The sequence below is a fragment of the Entelurus aequoreus genome, linkage group LG12, assembly GCF_033978785.1.
Source record: "Entelurus aequoreus isolate RoL-2023_Sb linkage group LG12, RoL_Eaeq_v1.1, whole genome shotgun sequence".
NCBI classification, from domain to species: domain Eukaryota; kingdom Metazoa; phylum Chordata; class Actinopteri; order Syngnathiformes; family Syngnathidae; genus Entelurus; species Entelurus aequoreus.
In genome coordinates this window covers 27470379-27498142 of record NC_084742.1, presented here as the reverse complement: position 1 = coordinate 27498142, position 27764 = coordinate 27470379, and the positions used below count along the sequence as shown (strand labels likewise).

General features: G+C 39.4%; 1 protein-coding gene across 1 annotated transcript in view; it reads right to left on the bottom strand.

The window, feature by feature from the left end:
- Positions 1-26926, bottom strand: part of efnb3b (ephrin-B3b) — a 159879-nt gene extending 132953 nt beyond the window's left edge. The window contains exon 1 of the mRNA XM_062065385.1: positions 25651-26926. Coding sequence (XP_061921369.1) covers positions 25651-25766 — 116 coding nt within the window. The 5' untranslated portion in view covers positions 25767-26926. The remainder of the gene's footprint in view (positions 1-25650) is intronic.
- Positions 26927-27764: the final 838 nt, after the last annotated feature.

Below are 27764 nucleotides of genomic sequence, written 5' to 3'. Positions count from 1 at the left end.
GAAAATGTGATTTCCTGGAACATCATTGTAGCTGAGATAGGCTCCAGCACCCCCCGCGACCCCAAAAGGGAATAAGCGGTAGAAAATGGATGGATGGATGGATCAACGTTCAAACAAATCAATGGGATGTAAGTAATCGTTGCTATATTTTATAATTTTCCATTATTTCACCTTTCAAGGCTTTCTCAAACCTTAACAAAGAACTACATGTCTTCAACTCATCACTGAGCTCGTTCCACCACTTAACTCCTAAAACTGAAATACATTTGTGTTTCATATTTGTTCTTACTTTACATATTTCAAAAATCAATATCCCCCGTAAATTATAGTTTTCTCCTCTTAATTTAAATAACCTAAGAATACAAGCTGGAAGGCTGTTGTTCTTTACTCGAAACACAATTTCCGTTGTTTTTAAAAACACAGTATCTGAACATTTTAACACATTAGAACTTACGAATAATGGATTGGTAGGTTCATAGTAGCATACTTTGTGTATTATTCTACTTACCCTTTTTGAAGTTTAATTATTGGGTCTATGTTTGTTTTATAAAAATGTCCTCAAACTTCAAGGAGCCCCAACTTTTATTCAATGTGAAAAAAAAATGTACGGTAATAGTTAAAAATTCTGGATGAGGTTATGACAGGCCTGATTAGGTTGATGCGTTGTTATTTTTCGAGCGAATGAGAGATACTTTTTGGTTTTAGGTCCCAAAAAGGACTCGCTCATCAACTTCCAGACGCAACCATAATCATGAAGTTTTGATTCTCGAATGTTTATACTTTTTACATGAAATGCACATTTGCTTGAAATGGAAGTCAACAGGACACAATTGATTCTGAGTGTAAAAAGTGTCAGCATAGATAGATACACACAGATACACACGTTTTTTTTTATTTTCTTTTTTTATTGAGACAAAGATTATTTATGTAGTTAATACTTGTTTAGGTAACACTGTAGTATGGGAAAACATATTCACCAATAATTAGTTGCTTATTAACATGCAAATTAGTAACATATTGGCTCTTAATTAGTCATTATTGAGTACTTATTAATGCCTTATTCTGCATGGCCTTATTATACAACAACCCTAACCCTAACACTAACCCTACTCCTAACACTAAACCTAACCCTCTAACCCTAACCCCAACCTCAACCCTAACCAAATAACTCTAAATTAAGTCTTTGTTACTTACAATATGTTCTCCTAGTGTCCAAATAACTCTTAATTAAGTCTTTGTTACTTAGAATATGTTCCCCATACTAAAGTGTTACCCTTGTTTACTTACTATGGTATATTATTTGTTTATTATTTATGTGTTCACTGTTATGTTACAGTAAATAGGATGAAATTGCTATGGTATGAAAATGGGTAGGATTAAATAAACTCAGTTTCTTCCTACTCCTTTTCGGACGTGTTGTAATGAAACAACTGGAAATATGTGATGAGTTGCATTGTATTGTATGCATGTTCGAAATCAACTGAAACTGAACTGAACTGAACTGAACTGCAATAGCAATAGCATGAACACATTTGGTGCTCTGAGGGCCTAAAAGTGGCATCGTTTGCATGGTGACTTGATAATATTATAGAAATGAAACAAAATAAAACAAGGGTGTTTGTGAAGGGGTGAAAAGGCAAGCTGAGGAGGGGTTGGGGGGTTGCAATACTTGCTAATCCCCTTACAGACAGCTTTGTTGAATGATTGACAGTCTAGCGCGCGCGTTAGAGCCCGAGCACAGGACGTAAAGGGGTGACCATTACGCCAGGGATTATCCCATCCCCAATCTACCATCACCTCATCACTGTTTCATCACCTCCCCGCTTGATGGGGTCAAGTGGTACTGGCTACTTTCTGTTGTTTTCACCCTGCCTTTGTCTCATTGTGCAGTTTGGCAAATAAAGGCAGCGATGGCAGTGGTGGCGGGGGAGGGAGCGAGCAGGCATGTGTTTAAGGGTAGGTTGGGTGGGGGGGGGGGGGGGGTCGCATTGTACGCAGGCCCACGCTGGCTTGTATACAAGCGCTCGCACCCACGCATGCCACACGCCTGACGTCCACGCACAAGCACTCCACCGCTCCGTTTTTGTTGTCGTGCAGTTGCGCCATGGCGGCGTTAACCCGTTAGCTCCGTTCAAGAGGACGCCATTGTTTGGATGAAGAGCGAACAACATGAGGGACCTACGCAGCTCATGATTTGTTGACCAAGTATTTGGACACAATTATCGGACAATTGTGATTATAATTGTCCTTTTCTGCCTCCACGCCCATCAAAATGGCTTTGGGCTTGCAGAAAGTCTTCCAGCGCGCCTGCATCCAGTCTGTGGTGGACCAAGTGACCCTCAGCACCGCACATCCATCAACCACACACACCAAAGAAGAAGACGTTTGAAGCCCCCCCTGCCTCTACCACCGCAAGCCTTTTCTTCTGTGCGGGAGAAAGAAGGGAGCGGTAAGAAAGGAAGAAAGGCCAAAGCTCCATCTGTTTTCACCCAACCCCCCGCTCAAGAAAAATGGTGGACAGACCCAAAGACAGACTTTCGACGACAGGCTTGCAGTGATGACTTTGTTGCAACGCAGTTGATGCTCTGCTGGCAAGGAGAAAAAACTTAACTCCTCTACTCAGACGTCTTCCAGCATGGAACTTTCGTCATGGCTGCTCAGACAACAAGGGAGCATGTGAGCGTGCAAAGGCTGGACGTGTGCACCAGAACAAAACCCCAAAAAAGCGAGGATAGCTCCTTTAAATACCAAACTAAATGTGGTCAAAGTTACAAACCATTACGTGCACAACCACTGGCAACTTTTGTATTCATTATCCGCTTGGAATTCCAACCATGTAAGACAACTACCGCACATTTTTATAGGCATCAGGAAAAAAAGACTATAATAACATGAAGAGATGAAGAAGTGAGGACACCCCATGGTGAACCGAGTCAAAACATGCACAACTTACTGTGTTCCTTGTGCTCTTAACTTTAGGACAAAGCCACCACATTATGGTGCTGCTATTAAACCCTATAAGCCAGAATCACTGGAAATTTCACACACAGCTCAAGAACACCCCCACTGCAACTTAAGCAGGCTTTTTCCTGGCTAAAATTGAGGCAGAGGTGGTACAATGCTGACCATGCACCAGAATTGTAACGCAAAAAAATTACAATTTACAGTAATATGCTGTAAAGAACACCGTAAAATGTATTGTCATTTTTATTAATTTGATGGGTAGTTTGCTGTAAAATCATAAGTCAAGCAGGTATCTAAATATTTATTTTTGTTTAGACAAAAAATGTTTGGAAAGTATGATAATATACTGTAATATGTGTTGCAATAATGGATACTATTAAAGTTTATAAGGCATGCAATTTCAAGCAGTCCATAATTTTTCTGTCAAAATGAAAAAAATCCATTACCTTTAGTAAGAAAATATTAAGTACTTTATTGACACATATCATTTCCAGGTGTTTGCAGGCCAGATAAAATGAAGTCGCTTTGAGTTAGACAACTGTGGTCTAAGCGCTTGCATAAGAGAATGATGGGCTCATAGCTTGTGTGGTGGGGCCACTTTCGCTTGAGACACTCATAGCTGATTTTGAAGCAGCCTTCAAGCGCTCTGTGGACAAAAAATTCTGCATGTTGTCACCACCATGAATTTTTATATTTTAAGTGCCTGTTACGTTAATTTCTCTGCTCTGTTTCACCTGGACTCTTGACTTTCCTCCTCGCGGGATCGCTTTTTAAAGTAGTGGCTGATTTTGTCTGCCATATCTGCAACGCTAAAAAACATAAACGTTACTGAGTCTGACACACAGGAAACTTTTTTTAAAATAAACACGACATGCTTGTAAAGCTTTCTTTTTAGTTGACCTTGTACCAGTCAATCTGTACCGTCATGAAACTCTACCTGATCCTATGCAAACTTCTAACACATTCTTCAATCAATCGATATATTGTAATTAGTCACAAAAGGTTGGAAACAAAGCTAACACTACCAGTTGTGTTCACTTACCAGAGACAAAATGTTCACAGCACAGTCTGGAGTGTTCTGTAGAAGTCCAGGGATCCCTCCGTATCATGCTCCGTATGGCAGAAATCCACTTGTTACGGCGGTCAACGTTACACACCAAGTAGCGGGAAAAAACATGATTCGATCTGTTTCTTCTTAGGTAGTTGCTTCAGGTCTTTCTGGTGCACTGCTGTGGATATAGCGCCTCTATAGTGGCGCAACGCTGCAACTGCAGTTAAAATACGTAGCTGCCACAGAGGGACATTAATCGCTCAATCAACACAGTCGGCGCTTACCAATCGCTCTGGCTAGGGTCGGCTCAAAATTAGATGAAGGTGGCCGCCACACAATTTTGAACGCAGGAAAACCCCTGTTAAGTGTGTTTAGCCGAATTACGCCGCAATTTGGTGCACACATTTTAGGGACTGGCAAGCACATGTGTGTCAATTGTGTGCATGATTGGTTGAAACACATAGCCACCACTAAGAAATAGGTTTTTGCAGGGATATGGACGGGACCTAATTGCCCAAAAGTCATGTCTAATAATTTTAAAACTTTAATTATAGCTGTGCCTCGCCACATCGCACTTCAAATATTGCGGCTTCACAGCTTGCGTTTTTTATACATTCTACAACATGTTTGCACTAAATTGGACATTTTTAAACACAAATATGTCGAAATTAACTAAAAAATATCAATACTGCAGTAGTTTTGGACACTAAAGAAGGCCAAACCAATCAGAGCTTTTAAGTATTGTGGCCACTGATTGGTTAAGCCTCAGGCAGCATTACTACAAACGTTTGTATATTGGATGAACAGTGGGCAAATGTGACTAAAGGAGGTGTTGAAGTCAACGTACTTTTTGTGTCTTTTTACGCATTTAAATCAGAAAGGACACGCATTTTCAGAAGTCCGGATTTTAAATTTTTTTTTACCGACCCTGCCATCTCCGTGTCAAAACGATGTTTTGTTTAAATTTGCCGAGTCAATTTTCCGTCCCTGTTTATTGCGTTTTTATGGATCGATTTCAAAGTAATGAACTTTCCGGTACAATTTCTTAAATTTTGATTCGCCGAAAGTTTTATCAATCACAAATACCGCATGTATTAGGATTCCCGCGTATTATTGTTTTCGTCACGGCGAGCAATAAACCCAAAAAGCGAAGCTTCAATGACAAGTGGCTTCAGGAGCCACTTTTCAGCAAATGGCTCACTTATGAAGATGGAAAGAGGTTTTGCACGCCATGTAAAAAGGCTAGTAAAAACAACATCTTTACGACCGAATGCACTGATTTTCAAAGATTCAGCCTCACCAGGCAGCAAGAAACATCACGCGCAAGGGAGACCTTATATTGTTGGGGGTAACACCCTCCATTTTACCCGGCAGTGGGTCCCTACAGTTCCGCTCATTCGTCGGAATGACGAGGCCGTCGATTTGTTACAACTCTTTATTTATGTTTTCCACAAAGCCAAGCAGACATCCACCATTCTACTAACACTCCTGACCATGCTAGTGCTCCCTCTCCTAACTTGCCCACTCACTTACACACGTCACTCACCCCACATACCGCCATTCTTAAAGGGGAACACAGTTTATGGCCATCACCAAGCCAGAGATGAAATGCTAGAGGCATTGAGCGCCACTGTATCAAAAGACATTGAAACTAACTTGCAAAATTCTAAGTTTGTTGGCATTATTTGCCATGAAAGTGTAGATGTGGCGGTTTTTAAATGACTGATGATCTACATACAGGTGAGAATAATCAATTACATTTGTCATATGCATGTATGTTCTGGCACACCATTATCATCATTTCATGACCGAAGCAAAAAACTTTTTACACTTTTATACTGAAATAAATACACCTACAAATTTACATATGCATAAAAAATGTTTTTCTTTTGTATTATATTTTTGATGAATTAAGTAACGTTTATGACAACCTTTTTCCAAAACACAATATAGAATGTGAGATATAACAGGTTAATGCATACATTTATCATGTTTTTTCGAAACGCTTACAAAACATTTACTGTGGGGCCCCATTTTTATGACTTGATGGGGTCGCTTATTTAGAAGGTCGTAAACAGGTTTTTTATGCTTTAGCTATGAAACTATTAGATTTATATTTCCTACTTTGAGAAAATTAATATATCGCTGTCATGTCTGAAACAGATTAACAGCGATAAACGAGGGGTTACTGTATCTGTATTACATATGTGTATGTGAGCATGTCTTCCTAAGCATTTTGACCACAACTGTCCCAATGACTGCATGTATTCTTATATGTAATACATTTAATTAATATATTTACTTAGGAATCGAGACAAAAAGCCATGCTGACAAGCAGCCAAGTGCAAATTCTTGTGAGCCGAGCAGGGACGCGAGTCCTGTGACATGGGGGGCTTTTTCTTTTTTTTCTTTCTTTTTTTTTTTTTGAAAGGAGGCTGTCTTTGTTCTCAGCTCATGGGGGAAAAGACCTTGAGAGTCCAGTTTCCTAGAGCCCAGCAAGACTGGAAACAAAACTGTGTAAGTTATCGGGCATGCTCGCGTTCATTTTAGCATGCGATCTTTGCACGTTTCCGCAGCACAAAACTTTTGTGAAACGCAATATTGCATTCACGCCATCAGCGCTATTGGGAGTTATATTTAGCACGGGAAATGGAGCGAGAGCGCTGCAACGATGGCGGGTTAACGCCAAAGCCAGATGGGCCACGCTCTTTTAACTGCTAATTACGCACATACACATGCACACACACACACGCGTCTGGAAAATGAATCAAGGTGCTAAAGGTGGAGAAGGGCTGTGAGGTAAACAGGCTAATAAACATGTTGGCGTATGGTAGAACTATTCAATTTGCGATGCAATGGACAAATAATGACATAAGACTGCCACGCAAGTGCAAAACTTGGGAGCGGCTAACATTTTCTGTAGCGGAGTGTTCCTGTCCTCTAAGGTAGAAGTGCCCAAAGTGTACATATTTATACTGACCTCTTTCAAGCGCACACAATCACTGATGGCATGCCCGCAAGATTAACTCAGGGTTTCCCTTACATGTACTGTAGTTGATTGTGGCACCCTGCCAAGGCAAAATAAAAACCGACACAACTTAAATATAAGAGTTTCTTACGTGAAAACAAATTAGTAATACATTGTATGAATGGATACATATATCCTATTATATGCGCACCGTTGACTGGTGACATACCAAAAATGTGGCCCCGCCAAACAAAACTTTGCTCTACGAAGCAGCATTGACGAAACAGGATGTTGTGATGACGTAACCAACATGCACGCGATTGTCTTGAACAGAGGCATCATGTCTGCTATGTGGGCTCACGTTAATATATCCAAGATATGCCCACGGACAGCGATCTGCAAAATGTGCAATTTACAACTATTAAGAGAACAGTCCCGACTTTTAAGGACAGAAAGTCCACGTGGAGCAGCAGCGCCAAGCAAATGTGACGTCGGGCTCGCTGCAGCACTAGCTGTTCGTTGCAGACATCGAGTGACAGAAATAAAAGAGTCCGGAAACACGAGTACGGTCTACAACAGTGGCGATTGCTCAAAGACTGCAAGGGAAGCTCCGCTTTCCCTGAAATATATTTAAAAAATTGGTCAACTATGTATTTTTGTGTTAACATTTTTTTGACTAAATATGAATGAAAAATGGAAACCCGGCTCCTGTATGATGATTGGATGAAAAAGTCTGCGGGCTACAGAGCATTTTCTATTCGGGCTCCAGTACTCTGGAATGCCTTATCAGTAACAGTTAGAGATGCTACCTCAGTAGAAGCATTTAAGTCCCATCTTAAAACTCACTTGTATACACTAGCCTTTAAATAGACTCCCTTTTAGACCAGTTGATCTGCCGTCTCTTTTCTGCTCTGCCCACCTCTCCTGCGTGGAGAGGATATCAGGTGACCACAGATGCTGCGCTAGCTGTTCAAAGTCAGGACCCGGGGTGGACCACTCATCTGTGCATCAGTTGGGGACGTCTCTGCGCTGCTGACTTGTCTCCATTCGAGATGATCCCCTGCTGGCCCCACTATGGACTGGACTCTTACACTATTAACTCGATCTACTTGGCATCCATTGCACCTGTCGCCCACGCAGGAGGGTGGGGGCCCTGATGTGGGACCTGAACCGAGGATCTCGTTGTGGCTTGTGCAGCCCTTTGAGACACTTGATTAAGGGCTATATAAATAAACTTTGATTGATTAATTGATGGTTGATCGGTCTGAGACTGAATCCCTTTTTGATTGACAGCAAAATGAGCAAATCAGCGATTTAGAAATATAAACCACTGCCAGAGCATTTTTCAACTTTCATTCCGTTTTTCCGTGTTGACAAAGGGAATTTCACAATCCTTTAACTGATGTTTTATTTGTAAAATCTAGCATCTTTAATCTGTTATTGGAAACTGTACTTTAGAGAGCGGCTAAAAAAAAATGGGCTTCCGCCTCTCCCTACTAGAAAGACCAGCAGTGGTCTCCAATAACACCAGAAAAAGATGCCTGATTTGTTGCTAGTTGTTTTTAATCAAGAAAAAGTCACTTAAAGGATAGGAGAAGTCTCTAGAAACTTGAACAATTCTCAACAACGTCTGTTGAACAATAAGCAGCAACAATTTCAAAATAGAGCAAAACAACATAATATGAGTAAAAATACGCACATGTTAATACTAATTAATAATAACACAGTTTTGATTTTAAATGTATGTATAACTTATTTTTAGCCTTTTTTAAAAAAATATACAGTAAGTACATCATCGTCAATTATGCAAATTGTATGATGACGTCATATTGATCATGCCCCGATCCACGCCCCAACAAGTGTATTAGCAAGCTAGGGAGAAACCCTGTGACTAGTTTATTATCATAACAAACACCACTACCTTATGTGGGGTACTATAGGGCTAAACTCCTCCCTCATGGTGCCAACACACTTCAAATCGTTGTGTTTCACCTGTGGCCCATTGGCACATTTTCAATTTGGCCTTTCGAGGCAACATTTGGGCTTCCCTTCTCTAGACAATCTTTGTTTGGGTGTTCTTGCACTACATGTCTGTCATATCCTCCTGAGAACCAGCAACCTCTGCAGTGGACATGTGTTCTTAGTCTATTTCTTCTGTCAGAGATGTGCAACTCAAAGAAAAATTGCCTTTTGTATGCAAAAGAATAAGGAGGTTCTAAAGCAGGCCTATTCTACTGGCGGCCCAAATAGGCTTGATGAAAACATTACAACTAGGGTTGATCATGTGTGCAGTGAAGCAGCAGTGGGGTGAGTAGAACAAGACTACTCATTCACCATGAAATTTTTTTAAATTAAATTGCAGAAATCTGACTTTTAACAACGACTGGACACCAAGGTATGAATGTCCCACGCCGAGCAAGTGCTCGAGTCATTGTTTTCAAGCAGCAACAAAGGTAGAAATCCCAGCGCGTAAGCTTCCTCACGAAACTTGGTCAAACATTTGTATGTAGATATCATTTGTGCATAAAGATATTTAGTTTGCTTTATATTGAAATTGTTGACTTTGTGATGTTTTTTGTGTTGGTATTTGTCTGAGTACAGCTCGTTTAATACAGGTAAGCACAAAATTCGACCAGGAGAGGGCGCCAACCTTAGGTTTAGTTGCGATAAGTCACATACAGTGTGTGCAATGTTTGGTGTGTGAATGTTGTGTAATTTCAAGATGTGTAAACATTTGTGGTTTATTGTGTGAATATATTATCAATAAACCTTTTATTATTTTTATGTGAAATACACAATGGGCATTATTTCTGTAGAACACACAATTGATGTTATACTTGTATTATGTTTATATTTCTTCATCCTTTTAACTAACTGGACACGCTGGAAACGAGTAGCGAGGGCAGAATAATTAATTTGTTGACAGTGCAGTGTGGAAGCTGATGTGTTTACTTTGCAATTAAGTAAACACAGTCTCAAAGAAATATAACCTGCAAAAGCACTTCATGACGAAGCATCCGATTTTTGGTGTCTGGCCCCTGAGTACTTGGGCTCTTGAAATTGTGGCCCTCCTCATTATGTAGTTGAATAGCCTGAAAAAACAGCAGGAATTCTTCTCAGAGAGGATCTTTGACTCCTTTTTGCATTACATCCTATAGCTATTCTTTAGTATTAATACTAAGGATGGGTATCTTTACATATTTGAATCAATACGGTACCAATTCCCGGTACTTGAAATCGACACCGGTAGTTATCGGTACCAATTGTCGGCACTTTAGCGTGTATTCATGTGTTAATAAATGTTAATTTGTTTATTAATAAAAGCTCATTTTGTATTTAACATTTCACAGTGATAACGATACACGCTGTTCTGTTGTTATAGCTTGTTTTCTTACACTTCTGAGTCTCATTTGCAAGTATTATATACTGTAGTATATTTTGTAGTTTTCCAGAGTTATTCCAGAGTCTCTGAATCGCCATGTGCATGCTTGAAGAGCATTCATGCTTTTCGTCACTCTCAGCAGCTACACGTGTTTGTACCATAGCGGAATAAAAAGAAGGGGACAAATCATCTTGTCGTCATTAAAGGGTGTGTTTGCAACATTTACACAGATGCCAACTTTCCAATGTATTTTACACAGTGTGTGCCGCCCTCTTATGTGTGTGAATGCAACAAAACTGCACGGCCACTTGAAATACAACCACTCGACAGTCTATACTCGAAGTGTATAGACTGTATACATTTAAGTGTAAAGTGTAAACAAAATAGTGCAAAATAGTGTGCGCTCATAGGAGGTTTGGTCCAATACATCGCCAAAGACATGCTGCCATTTATTACTGTTCTAAAACTAGCATTTCTAAACATGTAGCAAACGTTTGACAGATATTTGTCATGTCATGTCGGTGTTTCCTCACCCAGAATCCTGCCAGACTTCATTTTGTTTTGCATATGACCTGTTAATACAGTGGTGTCAAACGTACGGCCAGGGGGCCGGATCAGGGCCGCGAACAGGTTATATCCGGCCCGCTGGATGAGTTTGCTAAGTATAAAAATTTACCTAAAACTGTTGAATGAAAGAAACAGCTGTTCTAAATGTGTCCACTGGATGTCGCAATGGCAATTCTTTGTATCTTTGTATATGATGCTACATATGTACAAAATAAACCACAAGATGTTAGTACATCAGTCGAGGAAAATGATCAAACCTCATAAATAACATACTGTAATTTGATTTTGATATAATGTTTTTATCTTGATAGATTGAAAATTAACACCAATGAGTTGACTGATGAACATTATCACATAATTTATTCATAAAATATAAATAACGACAAATAAGGTATGTACGGTATACTATTAAGCAACAAGTAATTGTAAAAAATAAAAAAAAAAACATTATGATTTGTACAATTTGTGTGCTTGCTCTATTTGACACAGATAGACAGACAACATTCACACTCACATTCACACACTAGGGCCAATTTAGTGTTGCCAATCAACCTACGTCAAGCAAAATTTGTCCAAATACTAATATTATTTTTTTATGTATTTTGAGTATTATTTTCCCCCCAGGTTATCTCAGGAACCGCTGTCAAACCACAAAACCACAGAGCTGCCAGCCCTTTGAGGGCTTCATGCAGAGTTGATCAAAGGCCCGGTTCTGCCACAAAAAAAAGTATTGGGTTTCACCGGGTCGGACCTCCCGGGGTCGAATGTGATGGGAGGTGTCAGCCGTGAGGAATCGGAGGTTTACTCTGTCGCATGCGGGCAGGAAGGAAGCAGCTCGCTGCGGTTCTGACCCGAAGACAATCACTCACTCTGTCCGTCTACGCCATCCGAGCCCACCGCGCTCTCCCAGAACCCACTGACCGCACTTCCGGCTCTTTTTCTATCTTTGCCCCATCAAACGTGTCCTCGCCTTCTGACGCCACTCAGGGTCAGTCTGTCATGGAACCATTTTGGGCCAAGAGGGGGGACATGAACCGAACAACCGGGTTGTAATTGTGCTCGTTTACACTCAAACACACACACACACACACACACACACACACACACACACACACACACACACACACACACACACACACACTTCTGTCTTCTCTCTGTCACCCTCAGAAGACAAAGGTCGACCTGGTCCAAAAACTGCCAGGAGAATCGGATGATCCTGCTTAGGCGCAGTGTGTTGAGATGCAAGCTAATGAGTGGCCTGTGCAGGTGTGTGTGTGTGTGTGTGTGTGTGTGTGTGTGTGTGTGTGTGTGTGTGTGTGTGTGTGTGTGTGTGTGTGTGTGTGTGTGTGTGTGTGTGTGTGTGTGTGTGTGTGTGTGTGTGTGTGTGTGTGTGTGTGTGTGTGTGTGCAGCAATGGCGGGACACATGTGACCCCTTCTACACTCTCCCTACACTGCAAAAACTGAAATCTAAGTAAGATTAAATATCTCAAATAAGGGTGATATTTGCTTATTTTCTGTCTGATAAGATAATTCTTCTCTCTAAGCAGATTTTATGTTAGAGTGTTTTACTTGTTTTAAGGGTTTTAATCCTAAATGATCTCAGTAAGATATTACAGCTTGTTGCTGAGATTTTATGACCTATATTGAGTAAAACATGCTTGAAACTAGAATGCCAAATGTTGCAAAGCTGTGTCATCAACACTCACAATTATAAAACTACTTTTTTAAAGTAATAATTTCTTATTTCAAGCAGGAAAAACAAAAACATGATTTTGACACATTTGTCTCATAATTAAAACAGATGACAGCCAAATTGACTTTGCTGTTTTATTTTCAATGAAACAATAGAAAATACGTACTCATATAGTAGCACAGTTGGCACAGTACAGTAAACTGACAGTTAATATTTAAATATTTGACATTTCAAACAATTTTGAACAGAAATAGTTCATGCACATTCAGATAAATTCCTCTAAATTACAATTAAAACATTTTTGACCGGGGGCCGGGCTGTATATATGCGCACTAATTGACTGAAAGAGCACGCACTTGACGCGATGATGTCATGTTATCGATGGAAAAATGCATTTTTGGACAATATGATTTGCCTGAGCAGTTAGGACACCCCGAGAGTAACAAGCAGTTGCCTCGTTGCCTTTCCATTAAGAACAATAAATTAGTTTTTAGTATAAGTTTGCTGGTTTCAAGAAATGTAATGCCGAGCGCATATCATTATGTCAAGATAATGGCACTAACATTTAATTAAGTTAAGAATATTTTTCAACATATTGAGCAAAAAGGTCTCTTTTTTTTCTACCAAGAAAAGTGCACTTGTTAATAGTGAGAATATACTTATTTTAAGGTATTTTTGGGTTCATTGAGGTTAGCTAATTTTACTTGTTTTGGAAAGTCTTGACAAGCCAAATTTTCTTGTTCTATTGGCAGATAATTTTCCTTACTTCAAGTACAATACCCCTCATTTTTGTGTGTTTTTTTCTTGTTTTTGAACACTGACTTTTTGCAGTGTACCCCTTCAGGCGGGTAGAACACCGCTGTAGAACCACCACATGCATCCACTGGCTGGACACTTCATTAGGTACAGCTAGATTAATTAATTCCAAGCAATAAACAGACAACTGCTCACTTTTGAATGACGCCGTCAATCAAATGAAAATATGAGTAAGAGTTGTCAGTGCCGTGCAAATAAAAAAGGAAAGCGCCTCTTTTGGGGGGGGCAGAATGTACGCAGCGCTCTCCTACTGGATCTCATTAGATGGTGCAGGTGTTCCTAATGTTGTGATCCTGCCAAATAATGAGCCGGCCTGCCAATTCCTTCACCTCTCACGTGTGTTTACAGTCTGGGGATCACTCGTGTGTGTTTAATGCTCTCCAGCACACGCGCACACACACACACACACACACACACACACACACACACACACACACACAAACCTATTTACGTACCTAACAGGTCAATAGGTCACCAGGTCACCCCTACCCCACTCGAGCTCGTAAGGCTTCTTCTCTTCTTCTACTTATTGGATCATGTGACCGACACTCAGGTAACGGCCTTATCTCTTCGACATGTATGTGGTCAAAAACGTCAGGATTTCTAGTAAAATCTCCTACGTGGTATATTTTTGTTGCTGTTGTTTGTCAGTAAAAAAAAAAAACCTTAGCCTAGTTCACGCGCCTTTTATCCACTGCCAATTAGCAGGCGATTAATGAATAATTGAGCAAGTGGAAGGAAGGAGGGAAGAGGGATTAAACTAGAATGTAGCATCTCGGCGGGTGGGCATTATGGGGGGTAGTTGTATTACAAGTCACCGCCAGTGACGAGCCAGCCATCGGGGGGAAAAAGTAGTCCCCCGTAGAATTCATTTAAGATAAGAGATGAACACAGGATGGTATTAAGCGGCGGCGACACCCACCAGGACACGTCATGTCAAAAGGACTTACTGTGACATCATCTTATCTACTTCTGCACATTACGGGAATTAGACTGACTCATCAACACTTTTGTAAAGCAAGTTAAAGGGGAAGTGCACGATTTGTGGAATGGTGTCTATCATTTACAAACTTTATGTGGGACAAGAACACGTTTTCTTTTTTTTTTTCTAAATTCTAACTCGTAATTTACTGCAATAACACGGTGGCTAACAATGGAGGTATTAGGATTCGCTCTATTCCGCACTTAAAGCGCTCAAAAAAAACCTCCAAAAACGTCATAGACTGTTTTATATACACGCTATAGGTATATAGGTAATGTAGTAACAGGCAGATTCATAATAACATATTATATTTACTTATTTTGATCATTTTAAGCATACGGCGGCATATTCATTTCACAGACGCATCACAACTTTTTCTCTTTTTTTTAAAACAACAACACTACTAATCATGGCAGACTTCACGAGAGCCAACAAGACTACTTTGGGACAAATGATGATCCAGAACCTTATTTTTTTTAGCCTGAATATACGGAGGATGAGCTACAAGTGTTCACAAAGTACACAGAACAAGAATTATGATGAACATCTTGAACCCTTTTTTTCCCCCTTTTTATTGTATTTTATTGAGACAAAGATTATTTATGTATTTAATATTTCTTTACTTACTATGGTATATAATTTATTTATTATTTATTTGTAAACTGTTCTGTTACAGAGAACAAGGAAATTGGATAAAATTGCTATGGTATGAAAAGGGGTAGGATTAAATAAGCTCTGCTTCTTCCAACTCCTTTTCGGACGTGCTGTAATGAAACAACTGGAATTGTGTGATGCATTACATTGTATCGTGTGCACGTTCGAAATAAACTTAAACTGAACTGAACTGAACAAATCATGGCAGACTTCAAGAGAGCCAACAATGACTACTTTCGGAAAAATGATGATCCAGAACCTTATTTTTTTGAGCCCGAGTATACGTAGGATGAGCTAAAAGTTATAGAAACTGAGTGATTAGCAGATCCAGCCAGTAGCAGTATTTCTAAATGCTAAACAAGAAATACAAACTACGAATATAATACAACAATCAATAGATGTTTTTTCAGAGGGCGCAATAGATGACCTTCATTAGCTGCATTGTTAGCCACCTCGTACTTGCCAAGTATTACAAATTAAAATGCATTAAAAAAGTTAAACGTATGTGTTCTTGTCTTACGTAGAGATTGTGTAGGCAAAATTCCCCAATAATTGCAATTCCCCTTTGAAGTTCTATTGTTATGATATTTATAACACCTTTAAATAAGTCTCATTGGTCCCACAATAGTGTATTGAAAGTGTGTTGTCCAAAATCTAGCCTTGATGCTGGACTTCAGACTTTCATAAGCTCTACTGGGAAAATGCGGTTGTGTATGTTTGTAGCTTTAATGCTAATAAGATTGCTGTGTGTCTCCAACAAGTGCTATTTTGCACTTTCTCAACGTTTTACAGATACACTGGAACTTTGCACTTGTCCAACATAACAGATGCCATATAGCACATGACATTAAGGAGTGGGACAGGAGGACACCATCTTTAGCAACGTTAGCATAGCTATGTTAGCTACAGCACTGCTAACATTACACTTGTATTTTAACAGCGACGTCGTGCTCCTGTTGCCTGAATAACAACAACATGATGTGAATTACAACATCCACACATGTAGATGACTGACAGAGTTGGCAGTGCTTTCTTTAGTTTAAGATCTGTAGCGAAGCCTACTTTTTTTTTCCCTTTCTTTTTTTTTACATTTTAACAGCAACATTTAGCTAGGTTAGCCTATTCCCTGAATAAAAACAACGTGATGTAACTTACAACACCCATGTTTTTAAATGACTGGCAGATCTTATCATACAGATAACTTATCCTAGGTGTAGTTCTGTTAGGCACCAATCGTATGTATCGAAACACTGGTATCTCTGCCTTTTATAGAATGTGTAGACACATTTTTAAAGTATATATATATTTTTTTATTGCTGATTTTATTTATTTTTTAGATGCCTTTTACTGAATATGCATAAGCACTGTTTTTAATAGTATGTGATAATGCCTTCTATACTGTATTTTGTTTGTTTTATGTACTGTATGTGACTGTATGTCTACTTGGGCGTTAGAGTTTGCAATAAAGCTTGATTGATTTAAGATGTGTAGCGAAGCCTGCTTTTTTTTCTTTTTTTTTCTTTCTTTTTTTGTCTTTTGTTTACAAAGCGCTGGTCGTGTACAGGGAGCAGGCTCATTGAGCTAGGGGAAGGTCAAAGGCCGTTTTACGCCCATGAAGAGGGAGGTTTTTGCTTCATGATGGACATCCCAAAAAGCCACGTCCTCAAAGGACAATGTTTTTCAAACAGCTTTCATAAACAGGTCCAAGCACACATGTTACTGTTAGAACGTCTTTGAAAAGTCCCCTGTGAACAGAAGAGGACTTATCATTTTCTAATATTTGATAACAGAAAAACCCCCACCATTTATTCACACTGCAGGAATGAATCAGACTATGAGTGGTGTCCCATCCCCATCACTTCCAACACACATACTGGTTACATCGCCGGCTCCTTGCGGCGCTTAATTACTCCCTGGATGTGACACATGTTCCCAATTTGTGGCGTCTGGTCACTGCGCGGGACATGGCGGCAGTGGTGGTGAATGAGGAGGGGGATGCGAAGGTGGAGATAACGGCAGAGAAGAGCCTGAAAGACAAGCCGGGGGGGTTGCTCACAAAAGCGGAAAGAAAGATGGAAGGAAAAGTAAGAAGAGGGAGGAGGCAGCTCTTGAGATGGGGGTCGGTGAGGGGGTGGGGGGGTTCGCAGGTGGGCGGCTTCAAAGCAGTGCATTGGGCTGAGGAGCGGAGGTTAACAATGTGACAGTCCATTTGCTGCACCCGCCAGACGTGAGGCGCACATGTGATGGACTTGGATTGCTGCAGCACTACAAAACATGCACGCGTGTGTGCGTGTGTGTGTGTGTGTGTGTGCGTGTGTGTGCGCGCGCGTGCGTAGCGGCAGGGAGCTCTATGTGGAGACTTTATCCATACTATAAAAAGGTACTGAGACATCATAAGATGTCTCAGTACCGAAAGATGTCAGTGGGAACTTTGGGCAAACACTTTGTAAAAAGGCTTTGCTACACATCTTAAAACTAAGCCTGAAGTTCTGGTAACCCTCAGTTAAATACAAGTGTGGGCACTGTAAGATTGATTATGTTGTTTTTCTTCAGCATACAGTACAGGCCAAAAGTTTGAACACACCTTCTCATTCAACTTTATTTTCATGACTATTTACATTGTAGATTGTCACTGAAGGCATCAAAACTATGAATGAACACATGTGGGGTTATGTACTTAACAAAAAAGGTGAAATAACGGAAAACATGTTTTATATTCCGGTTTCTTCAAAATAGCCACCCTTTGCTCTGATTACTTTTTCGCACACTCTTGGCATTCTCTCGATGAGCTTCAAGAGGTAGTCACCTGAAATGGTTTTCACTTCACAGGTGTGCTTGAAGCTCATCGAGAGAATGCCAAGAGTGTGCAAAGCAGTAATCAGAGCAAAGGGTGGCTATTTTGAAGAAACTAGAATATAAAACATGTTTTCAGTTATTTCAACTTGTTTTTAAGTACATAAACTCCACACGTGTTCATTCATAGTTTTGATGCCTTCAGTGACAATCTACAATGTAAATAGTCATGAAAATAAAGAAAACGCATTGAATGAGAAGGTGTGTCCAAACTTTTGGCCTGTACTGTATATGCTAACCTGTTGCTGTTAAAATGAGACTGTATTGTTTGCACTGCACCTAACTAACATAGCTATGCTAGTGTTGCTAACGTTTACATCCTCCTGGTCCACTCCTTAATGTTGCAATGTTGTGTACATACATGGCATCTATTGTGTTGGACATGTGCAGAGATACGGTGTATACATATATAAAAAAGTGGATGACACACATATGGTTGGAGTATTAAATTAAGGCCGTTTTAAGGGTTTGTGTGTGTAAAATGTGCTTGCACTGCAAATTCTGCTGCACGCATGCACGCGTACACACATACACGCACACAAGTGATAAAAAACTACCACATCATAGCTCCGCTGATGCCAGCTCCCACTTCCATAAACTAACTAACACACTGACTATTAAGGACATCAATACTCTTTACACATTGAAAGAAAATGATTTGAAAGTCTAAGAATTTACTATATTGGGAAAATGTTTGACTTTTTGCACGATTGCACCAAGAAAAATTCCTAGTTTGTGAACCCGTTCAAACAATGGCAACAAAAACTATTCTGATTCTGATTGTTTTTACAGCAGTTAAGTTGCAATATTTTGGGAAGAAAATGTAGAATTTTACAATAATAAAGTTATTATACTAGTAGAAATAATAACATTTACGATAATATATATGTTTTTTCTAGTAATATACCAATTTCTCATATTATGAGATGATATGGAATATTTTGAAAAGAAACGTCATATTTTTACAACAATCAAGTTGTTATTCTATGAGGAAAAAAATAGCATTTACGATAATATAAAGTTAAAGTTAGAGTACCAACGATTGTCACACACACATTAGGTGTGGCGAAATTATTCTCTGCATTTGACCCATCACCCTTGATCACCCACTGGGAGGCGAGGGGAGCAGTGAGCAGCAGCGGTGGCCGCACCCAGGAATCATTTTTGGTGATTTTTATACATGTTTTTCTTGCAATTCTACAACTTTTTCTTATAACTTTATCAATTTGGATATGATTTAGTTGGAATATTATCATTTGTTCTCATAATATGAGGAAAAAAACGAAGTGTATATAAATTAGGTTGGAATATTTTGGTAAGAAAAGTCTTAATTTTACAAGAACAAAGTTGTTATACTATGATAAAATAAAATGTACTATATGTATTTCTTGTAATATTACAACTTGTTTCTAATAATATGAGGAAAAACACATTTTATAGAGTTAAGTTGCAATATTTGGGGAGGAAAAATCTGAATTTAACAAGAATAAAATTGTGAGAGAAAAAAAGTCTGCTATTTACACAAAATATGATTTTTAAAAAGTTGAATCATTGTGAGAAAACTTCAGAAATATGTCAGAAACCATGACATATTTTATTATAAAATCTTTTTTTTAAAGTTGTACTATTGCAAAAAAAAAATAAATTATGTCTTACTTTGACAAGAAAAAAAATAATTTTAAAAGGAAAAATATATATATTTTTAGGAGACAAAAGTTACAGTGGTGCATAAAAAAACCCATTACAGTATTATTTAATACAACGAAAAAATATATTTTTTCAAGGAAAAAGTAATCTTTTTAGGACTCAAACGTAATAATACTGCAAGAAAAAACAGTTATATTTCATCATGACATGAAAAAATATGTGTTTTTGGGAAACAAAATGTATAACACTGCAAGAAAAAACACAAATTATGTCTTAAAGGGAACTGCACTTTTTTTAAAATTATGATTATCATTCCTTATGTAAGACAAGCACACGTATGTTTTTTGTCTTTTTCATGCATTTTAACTTGTAAATAGATGCTGGCAAAAGTCATAACAATGGATGTAATGTGAGTCGCTTTTTTCCGCCAGTAAAGAGCTCTAAAAACCATCCAGAAACCTCCATGAATGTTTTATTTACATGTTGTAAGTATACATGTAATGTAGTAACAGGCACATTCATAATAACATTTAATATGTAAGTATGTTGATCATTTTAAGCATACGACGGGATATTCATTTCACTAACGCATCACAACGTTGGCTATTTCCTTCAACAAAAACACTACTAATCATGTGAAAATGTCCCCCTCTGTTTTCCTTTTTTATTCTCTCTATCCCCTCCTGCTCCGGTCCCGCTGCGCCAAACATTGAATAAATCCATTTAATAAAGCCAAATACAAATAAGGCAACCAGAGAACTATCCCACATTTCTCTTTTGTAAAGTAAATCTGCACAGTAAATATGGGCATCTACATCAACAATATGATTTCCCTGAATAGCTGAACAGGACAAAAAAAAAAGTCAAACTTTGTAAGGAATAATGATGAATACTTTAGGACAAATGATGATCCAGAACCTTTTAGTTTTGAGCCTGAAAACAAGGAGGATGAGCTACAAGTTTTAGAAGCTGACTTATAAGCAGATCCAGAAAGTAGCATTATTGGTAAGGGTTGAACAAGAAATACAAACTAAAAACATAATAAAACAATCACTTACTGTACAATATCTGCTCTCACTGGGAGCTGACTGATGGGATGTTTATAGATTCTCGTTTGGATGGCAACTTAATCATTATCCTCATGAAGGTGGAAAACAACAACAACAAAAACAGCATATTTTAATTTTTTTTCTTGCGATCTAAGGGTATAAATTGGATGTTAAAAATGACCAACTTCTCAGTTTATAGCCACAACATTCTACCATACAAGTGAGAGGCATGATTTATAAACCAGCACAACCTTTCACCAACTCAGAGGCAATGCAGCGAGTCACCAGTTCAATTATGACAATAGCTCCATAAGATAGTTAGCTCTGTGATCATGGCGCCACTAAAAGTAGTTCCTCTGTGTTACCGCTTATGATAACAATATAGCTAATACTTGGTTAGTATTCAGGTTACAAGATGTAAACAGAGTTTTGCTGGCGTTTTTTTTTATGGGCGCGATAGATTACTCGCCTTAGCATTGTGAGCCTCCTCATACTTTCTGTAAATTACAAATTGGAATGCATAAGAAAAAGATAGACAAGCGATCTTGTGTCACATTAGAGAGAGAGTGAGAGAGAGGTTTATTTAGGACAATGCACATTGATGAACAATCTGATTTACAGATTGTATATGAGCCAGATTATAGTATATTTGCTCATTTACATCTGAAGTCCCAAAACATAAAAAACAAAAACACAGGCCAATAAAACATTACAATGTCAAAAACAAAGAGACAAAAAATATAAAACAATGAAATTAGTCAAAGTGATCACATGACTGGGGATTTTTAAGAAACAATTTAAGATGCTTTTTAAAAATGTAAGAAGTAGGACATTGTCTAATATTACTGGGAAGTCTGTTCCAAAAATGTAAATGGTAAATGGGTTATATTTGTATAGCGCTTTTCTACCTTCAAGATACTCAAAGCGCTTTGACACTATTTCCACATTCACCCATTCACACACACATTCACACACACATTCATACACACATTCACACACTGATGGCGGGAGCTGCCATGCACGGCGCTAACCAGTCCCATCAGGAGCAAGGGTGAAGTGTCTTGCTCAAGGACGCAATGGACGTGACTAGGTTGGTAGAAGCTGGGGATCGAACCAGGAACCCTCAGGTTGCTAGCACGGCCACTATCCCAACCGCGCCACGCCGTCCCCATGATAAAAAATGACTTCTTTGGACCAGCAGAACTGTTTGTCCAAAGGTTGTTTTTTTCTCTGGAGGAGGCTCTGATGCCAAAACCTCTGTCAGTTTAGATGTATGTGGAGAGAGGCGGTGAAGTCATCATCATCATCATCATCATTTATTTTTTATTCATTTCATGAAAATGCATATATACAAGCCATATACAGTTGACACTTTCATTGTTTTTTGTTTCTTATACATTTCCATGATCAGAAAGGAGCAGTTGGAAGAATACTATTCTTATATTTATCTGCCCCCTTTTTAACACAAATTATTTTAGATGACTTTATCGCTGTTCCCTCCACCAACACCCAAACTCCAAAATACTTAAAATTTTCGTTTAAGCATTTTCAAAATGGCACGTCCAATCAAAATCAAAAATCAGTTTGATATAATTCCAGTTGTCTCTTTTAGTAACTCTTTTTAAATTCAAAGATATTCTTGCAACTTTTTCAGTCTTTGTCTACAGAATTCCATGCTTTCACACCAACAACAGACAAGCACATTTGCTTCAAATTTGTTTGCACTCTTGGATGTTTAAAATCATACGGCCTTTTGTGGTTCTCATCTTCAGACGTGAACACAAATAACTTTTGTAAGTCCTTCGGAAGAACTTTATTTCTAGCTTTGAACATCACTAATAGAGTATGCAATTCTACAATGTCTTTTAGTTGCAATAATCCTGACCTAATGAAGAGTGGATTTGTGTGGTCTCTATATCCTACTGCAAAATGATACGAATTGGTCTTTTCTGTGAAAGAAATAAAGGCATTATGTTGCTGTGATATGTATTTCCCCATATTTCTGCACAATAATTGAAATAAGGTAGAATAATTGAGCAATATAACATTCTCATTGTATTATACGGGAAACTGTATTTAACCTTGTTCAAAATAAATAAGCTTTTAGATACCTTATTTTTCACATGCAATGTCCACGAAGAACCTTATCAATTAAACAACTCTTTTTCAAATGAATACAATGTTCAAAGTTGAGCATTTTATATTTAAAAAAAAGTGCAGATCCCCTTTCATATGACAAGAAAAAAACGACAATTTTAAAAAGGAAAAATACCTATTTTTAAAGAGACAATAGTTATAATACTGCAAGAAAAAAACGGACAAATGTATGGGAAGTAATTAGAGACAAATACGACTCATTAGCATTAAAGCTACAGAAACACAAAACGACCTGTTCCCAATAAAACTTACTAAAAGCACTTTGAAACGGTCTGAATTCCACATTTAGACCACACACGTCCAATACACGACTACGGGGGACCTCTTCGCATTGCTGAAAAATACTTTCATATGGGAATACCGTAGTACTTCATTCGAGGGCTACCAACACAACTTAAGCGTGGCAAGGAGGGAAAAAGAGAGGAGAAAGTGCACAAATGTGTGTGTGTGTGTACAAAAGGAAATAAACTGGAGGACGGACTAAGCTGATTAAGTATGAATGCTAAGCTTTGTCAATCCACACAATGGCATACAACCCGCTTTGTACTTTGCATATATGAGCAACCTCTCTGCAGATGACTCAGAGTGTGGCGTCAAAGCAGCCCCCTGCCCGCTAATTGCCATCCAGTCCACCTCACACTAAACTCCATTAGGGGAACAATAGCACAGAGGCACCTGTAAAGCCCATGAAAGCCCGCTAGCGGTTAGCCTCGGTGGAAATGACCCCCACCTCGCCTCCTTTTTCTCTGCGTCCAACCCTGTGGGCTGGATCCAACCTACTGCTGACAACTGAAAAAAAAATCCCTCATTAGAGGCTTCACGCCTGGGCTCCACCGTGGGGGGGCTCCCATGCACTGTTGCTTCCCGCACGGGAAGGGCTGGAGGGGACCAGCCTGCAGCACACGGACGCAATAAAACAGGCGTCTGAAGGAGCCTCTGGCCTGGGCAGGGGGCTCCTGAAGAATGTGTGGAAGACTGGATAGAGAAGAGACCTCCACCAAGGCACAACCATATAGAATTATTCGACAAGGTCAATGCATCATTCTGAGAGTTGTTCCTATTACGGTATTTGGTTCATATATCTGACACAGGTCTTGTGCATAGAGAAAACACCATTTGGCTACTTTTGTCTATCACTATTTAAGACGATGACGACCCCCCCCCATGGGCAAGGAGAGACAAATTCGGAGCAGCTGTGCAAAAAAAAAAAGGCGACCCGCCTCCACTGTGAGGAGCATGACAAACGCCGGCACTAATCTTAGACTTGTTGCACTCGCACGAGGACAACAAAAACACCTTTTTCTCGGTAAACACACGTCAGCAGGAGGACGGTAACACCGGAAAAACTGAATCGGGAGTCCATTTCTGTCATGTTCAGGCCAAAAAAACATGACGACATCTCAACAGATTAGTGAGTCTGCAAGTTGTGCTGCGATAAAAAAGCGTCCTTACAACCAAACAGGGGCGCAGTAGCAGGATCTTAAAGACATGACACATATTGTGTTACGATTAAGTTGCAAAAGCACAATATTTAAGGCTACATATAATTGTACCTCAACCCATACAAATGAATATATATATATTCTGATCTCAGGTGCAATAACTGGTTAGCTGGTGGACTGGTTTTATATTTTTAAATGCAAGTTACCTATATTTTCTTCATGTTTCATAAAGCTTAATTAGTTTCTATTATTGAAGTCTATTTCTGTCCCTTTACTGCTCCATAGGTGTATTTTGGACTAGCAAGACAAATAATGTCCATATTGTGAGTCTGCGAGTATTACTGCAATAGGCGCTGACGTAAAAGCCTCTCTAGTGATGCAACGGGGTGCAAAAACTTACAAAACCCTAAAATATATAGCGATATACTGCAAAATACTAGACAGGGGGCTTATAAGGGTACTTTTTGGGGTCCGTTTCTGTCCGTGTGTATGTTATACAAGTTAATAACATTACAAGTAACCTTAAAGTTATAGGCCAGTGGTTCTTAACCTTGTTGACCAGTTTCATATGCGCATTCACCGAACCCTTCTTTAGTGAAAAATATATATATATATTTTTTCAAATTCAAGACAAAGGTGCACAACATGAACCATGCATGAACACCACCTTGTTCAAAAAACAAAACCAACACAGTGCATGAACTCCCAACAAATTACACACCTGCAAATCAGTGTGACTTCTGCTGTTGCCGTATCCATAATAAGCCGATAGGGAGAAGTTTTTATTTACACGATGAGTGGGGTGTGTCTCGACCTCCGCGGCGGAGGGTCCGCCGAACCCCTGAGGCCAAATCACCGAACCCCTAGGGTTCGATCGAACCCAGGTTAAGAACCACTGTTATAGACGTACAAGCAATCTTTTCAAGATACATGCAAGTCTGAAATAAAAAATATTTAAAGATAGGTGCCCCAAAACATACAATCTAAACACTAGAATACGCCATTGATATCATTATTGGAGTACAATTATGTCTCTCTTTGGAACCATGTGTCTAATTTGTGATGGATCAAGGACAATGGAAACAGAAGGGTACATTTTCCAAGGGCAATGTGTTTGGATTAGGTTCAAATAAAACTAGAAAAGGTGCAAAAGTACAATATTTAAGTGTTGCACGTCACCCCATGTGGAAAATGATTGGCGCACATTTCTGACAGTTTGAGGACAATGGAAACACAATTGCACCCATTGTGTTTGGATGTGGTTGAAATTCAAGCGGGAAGGGTGTAAAAGTACACTATTATTAATGCAATTGCTGGACCTATCATTTATGGCAAAAAGGGGTAATAAAAACAAAAATAACTGATCTTTTTTTTATTTCACAATGTATAAGAATGTACTTTTTGAGGATGCGTTGGACGCTTACCTCTCGTTGAGTGAATTCCAGTAGATGGGCTCCATGCTGCTGGCCGTGGTTCCCAGTAAATCCAGTATCAGCACCAGCAGTACCCACAATCCATTGCCACCCCACGGGCACGCCATGTCGAGCCAACTTCGGAACCGGGACACAATAAGACAAAAGACGCCAAGCTGCAGGTCCACGGCTGGCTGCTGAGGATGGGGTCCAGAAGACGGAGGTCAGAGGTCAGGTGCAAAAACACAGTAAGGGCGCTCAGTGTCCAAGCTGGACTATTTTGGTCCACATCCCATGTCTTCCACTCTAATGAGCCATCGGTGGTCCTTGTGCAGAGGGAAAGGGTGCTGGTCCAGGACTTTAAATAGAACTCCAGTGGATGTTGTCAAAAGAAGCCAGCAGAGAGTCCTTGCAAGGCAAACAACGCTCCCTTCTTGTGTGTGCGCCCTCTCCCATTACCTTCTCGCCTCATGCAACACGCCACCAAACTAACAATAATATTGCAGTTTTTAGAGGATGCAACGTGGAGTCCACATGTCCCGTCTAGTCCTGCACAATCCTTTTAATATCTGACTCGGGGCAGCTTTGTAAAATCCACAAATCCTCAATTTGCAGCGGATTTTGTAGGGAATTAAAGCAGTAGATCCAAGAGTCGGTGTCGATATCAGTTGGCGTACACAAGGATCCAGTAGGGGGGAAAAACTTGCAAAGTGATTTGATTGGGAATATAAAATACAGTTTACAAAACAAACAAACAAGCGAGCGTAGGTCCAATGTGTGATCCGGTCACGACACAATCCGACCGGTCCGACCTGCTCGGAGGCTCGCTGCACACTGGAAGATCCACTGGAAGATCCACTGGATCACCACAAGCAACCAGAGAGGGAGCACGAGGAGGGGGGAGGACAAATCCCCATTTTCTGACTGGCAGGCAGAGAGCGTGAACGCAGCACAATGCAATCAGACTTTAGAGGGGGAAAAGGGAAAGAAAAACGTAGGAGGGTGTAATACAATCTTTGTATGAGCTCTTGATTTGGACCTTTATTCTCTATCTTTTAAAAAACGGGGGGGGGGGGGATACTGAAGAACATTTAAAACCGGCGTGGAAGAGCACGAGCGTCACTGGTGCATTTACGTAGTATTACAAGTCGTGCTTACCAATACTTTCATTCCTGGTAGGATTCTGCAGGGAAGTTGTTTCAGTTTCATCGTAATGTTGTCAAAAAGGACAACAAAAAAGCAAAATAAACTAATAAGGAGCAGGAAATTGAAAATGTCCGGCAAGGTCTTTAGGATGAATTCACTTGGGGGATCAACACGGCAATATATGGCAAATCCGGGGCTCGACTGCCATCATGTGGCCGGACTAGTGTATTGCACGCCAGAGCAAGTTGGCCGACACAAAAAAAGTCAAGCCTGAAGTGATGCAAACGAGTGTATTAAAATGCATGCCCCACAATTGAACATCATAGCAGAGAAATATAAGCTACACAATATGCAAATCAAAAAACAAATAGATGGCTAAATAAAAATAGGAATATAAAATGCAATGGTAATTGGTGTTTTTGAATGAAAAATATTAATCTAAATAAATATGGCAAGTTTGTTTTTGTGTCCTTTTGATGAGAAATATAGATACTAATATCAATACCATAACTAAATATATTATAATGAACTAATCCAAATGTGGTTAAAATCAAATATAACATATTTGTGGAAAAACATTTCCTTTACATTCTTTTCCGAGATTTGGATATTTGTATTTCAATGTTTTTCAATTTTATGATTGCCCAAAAATGTAGACGCTATAATTCCAACAATTATATCAAACATGTTTTGTTACAAATGTTTGATATTGTTTTAAGTGTGTACTATGTGATGTTTACAACTGCAGCATCATTGCAGGGGCGGCCTCACTTAGTGGGCCGACCTTCAACTCTCCTCCATTGCTGCATCCTCTGCCTCCCTGGTGGCTGCAACAGCACCCCCCCAGCACCACCTACCCCACACAGTGACTATCATGCACAACAAGTTGGGGATGCTGCAACACAAAAGGATCAAAGTGGGAAACACACATGATGGGAATGAAACTCACAGTAGAATACAGAACACACACATGTGTGTGT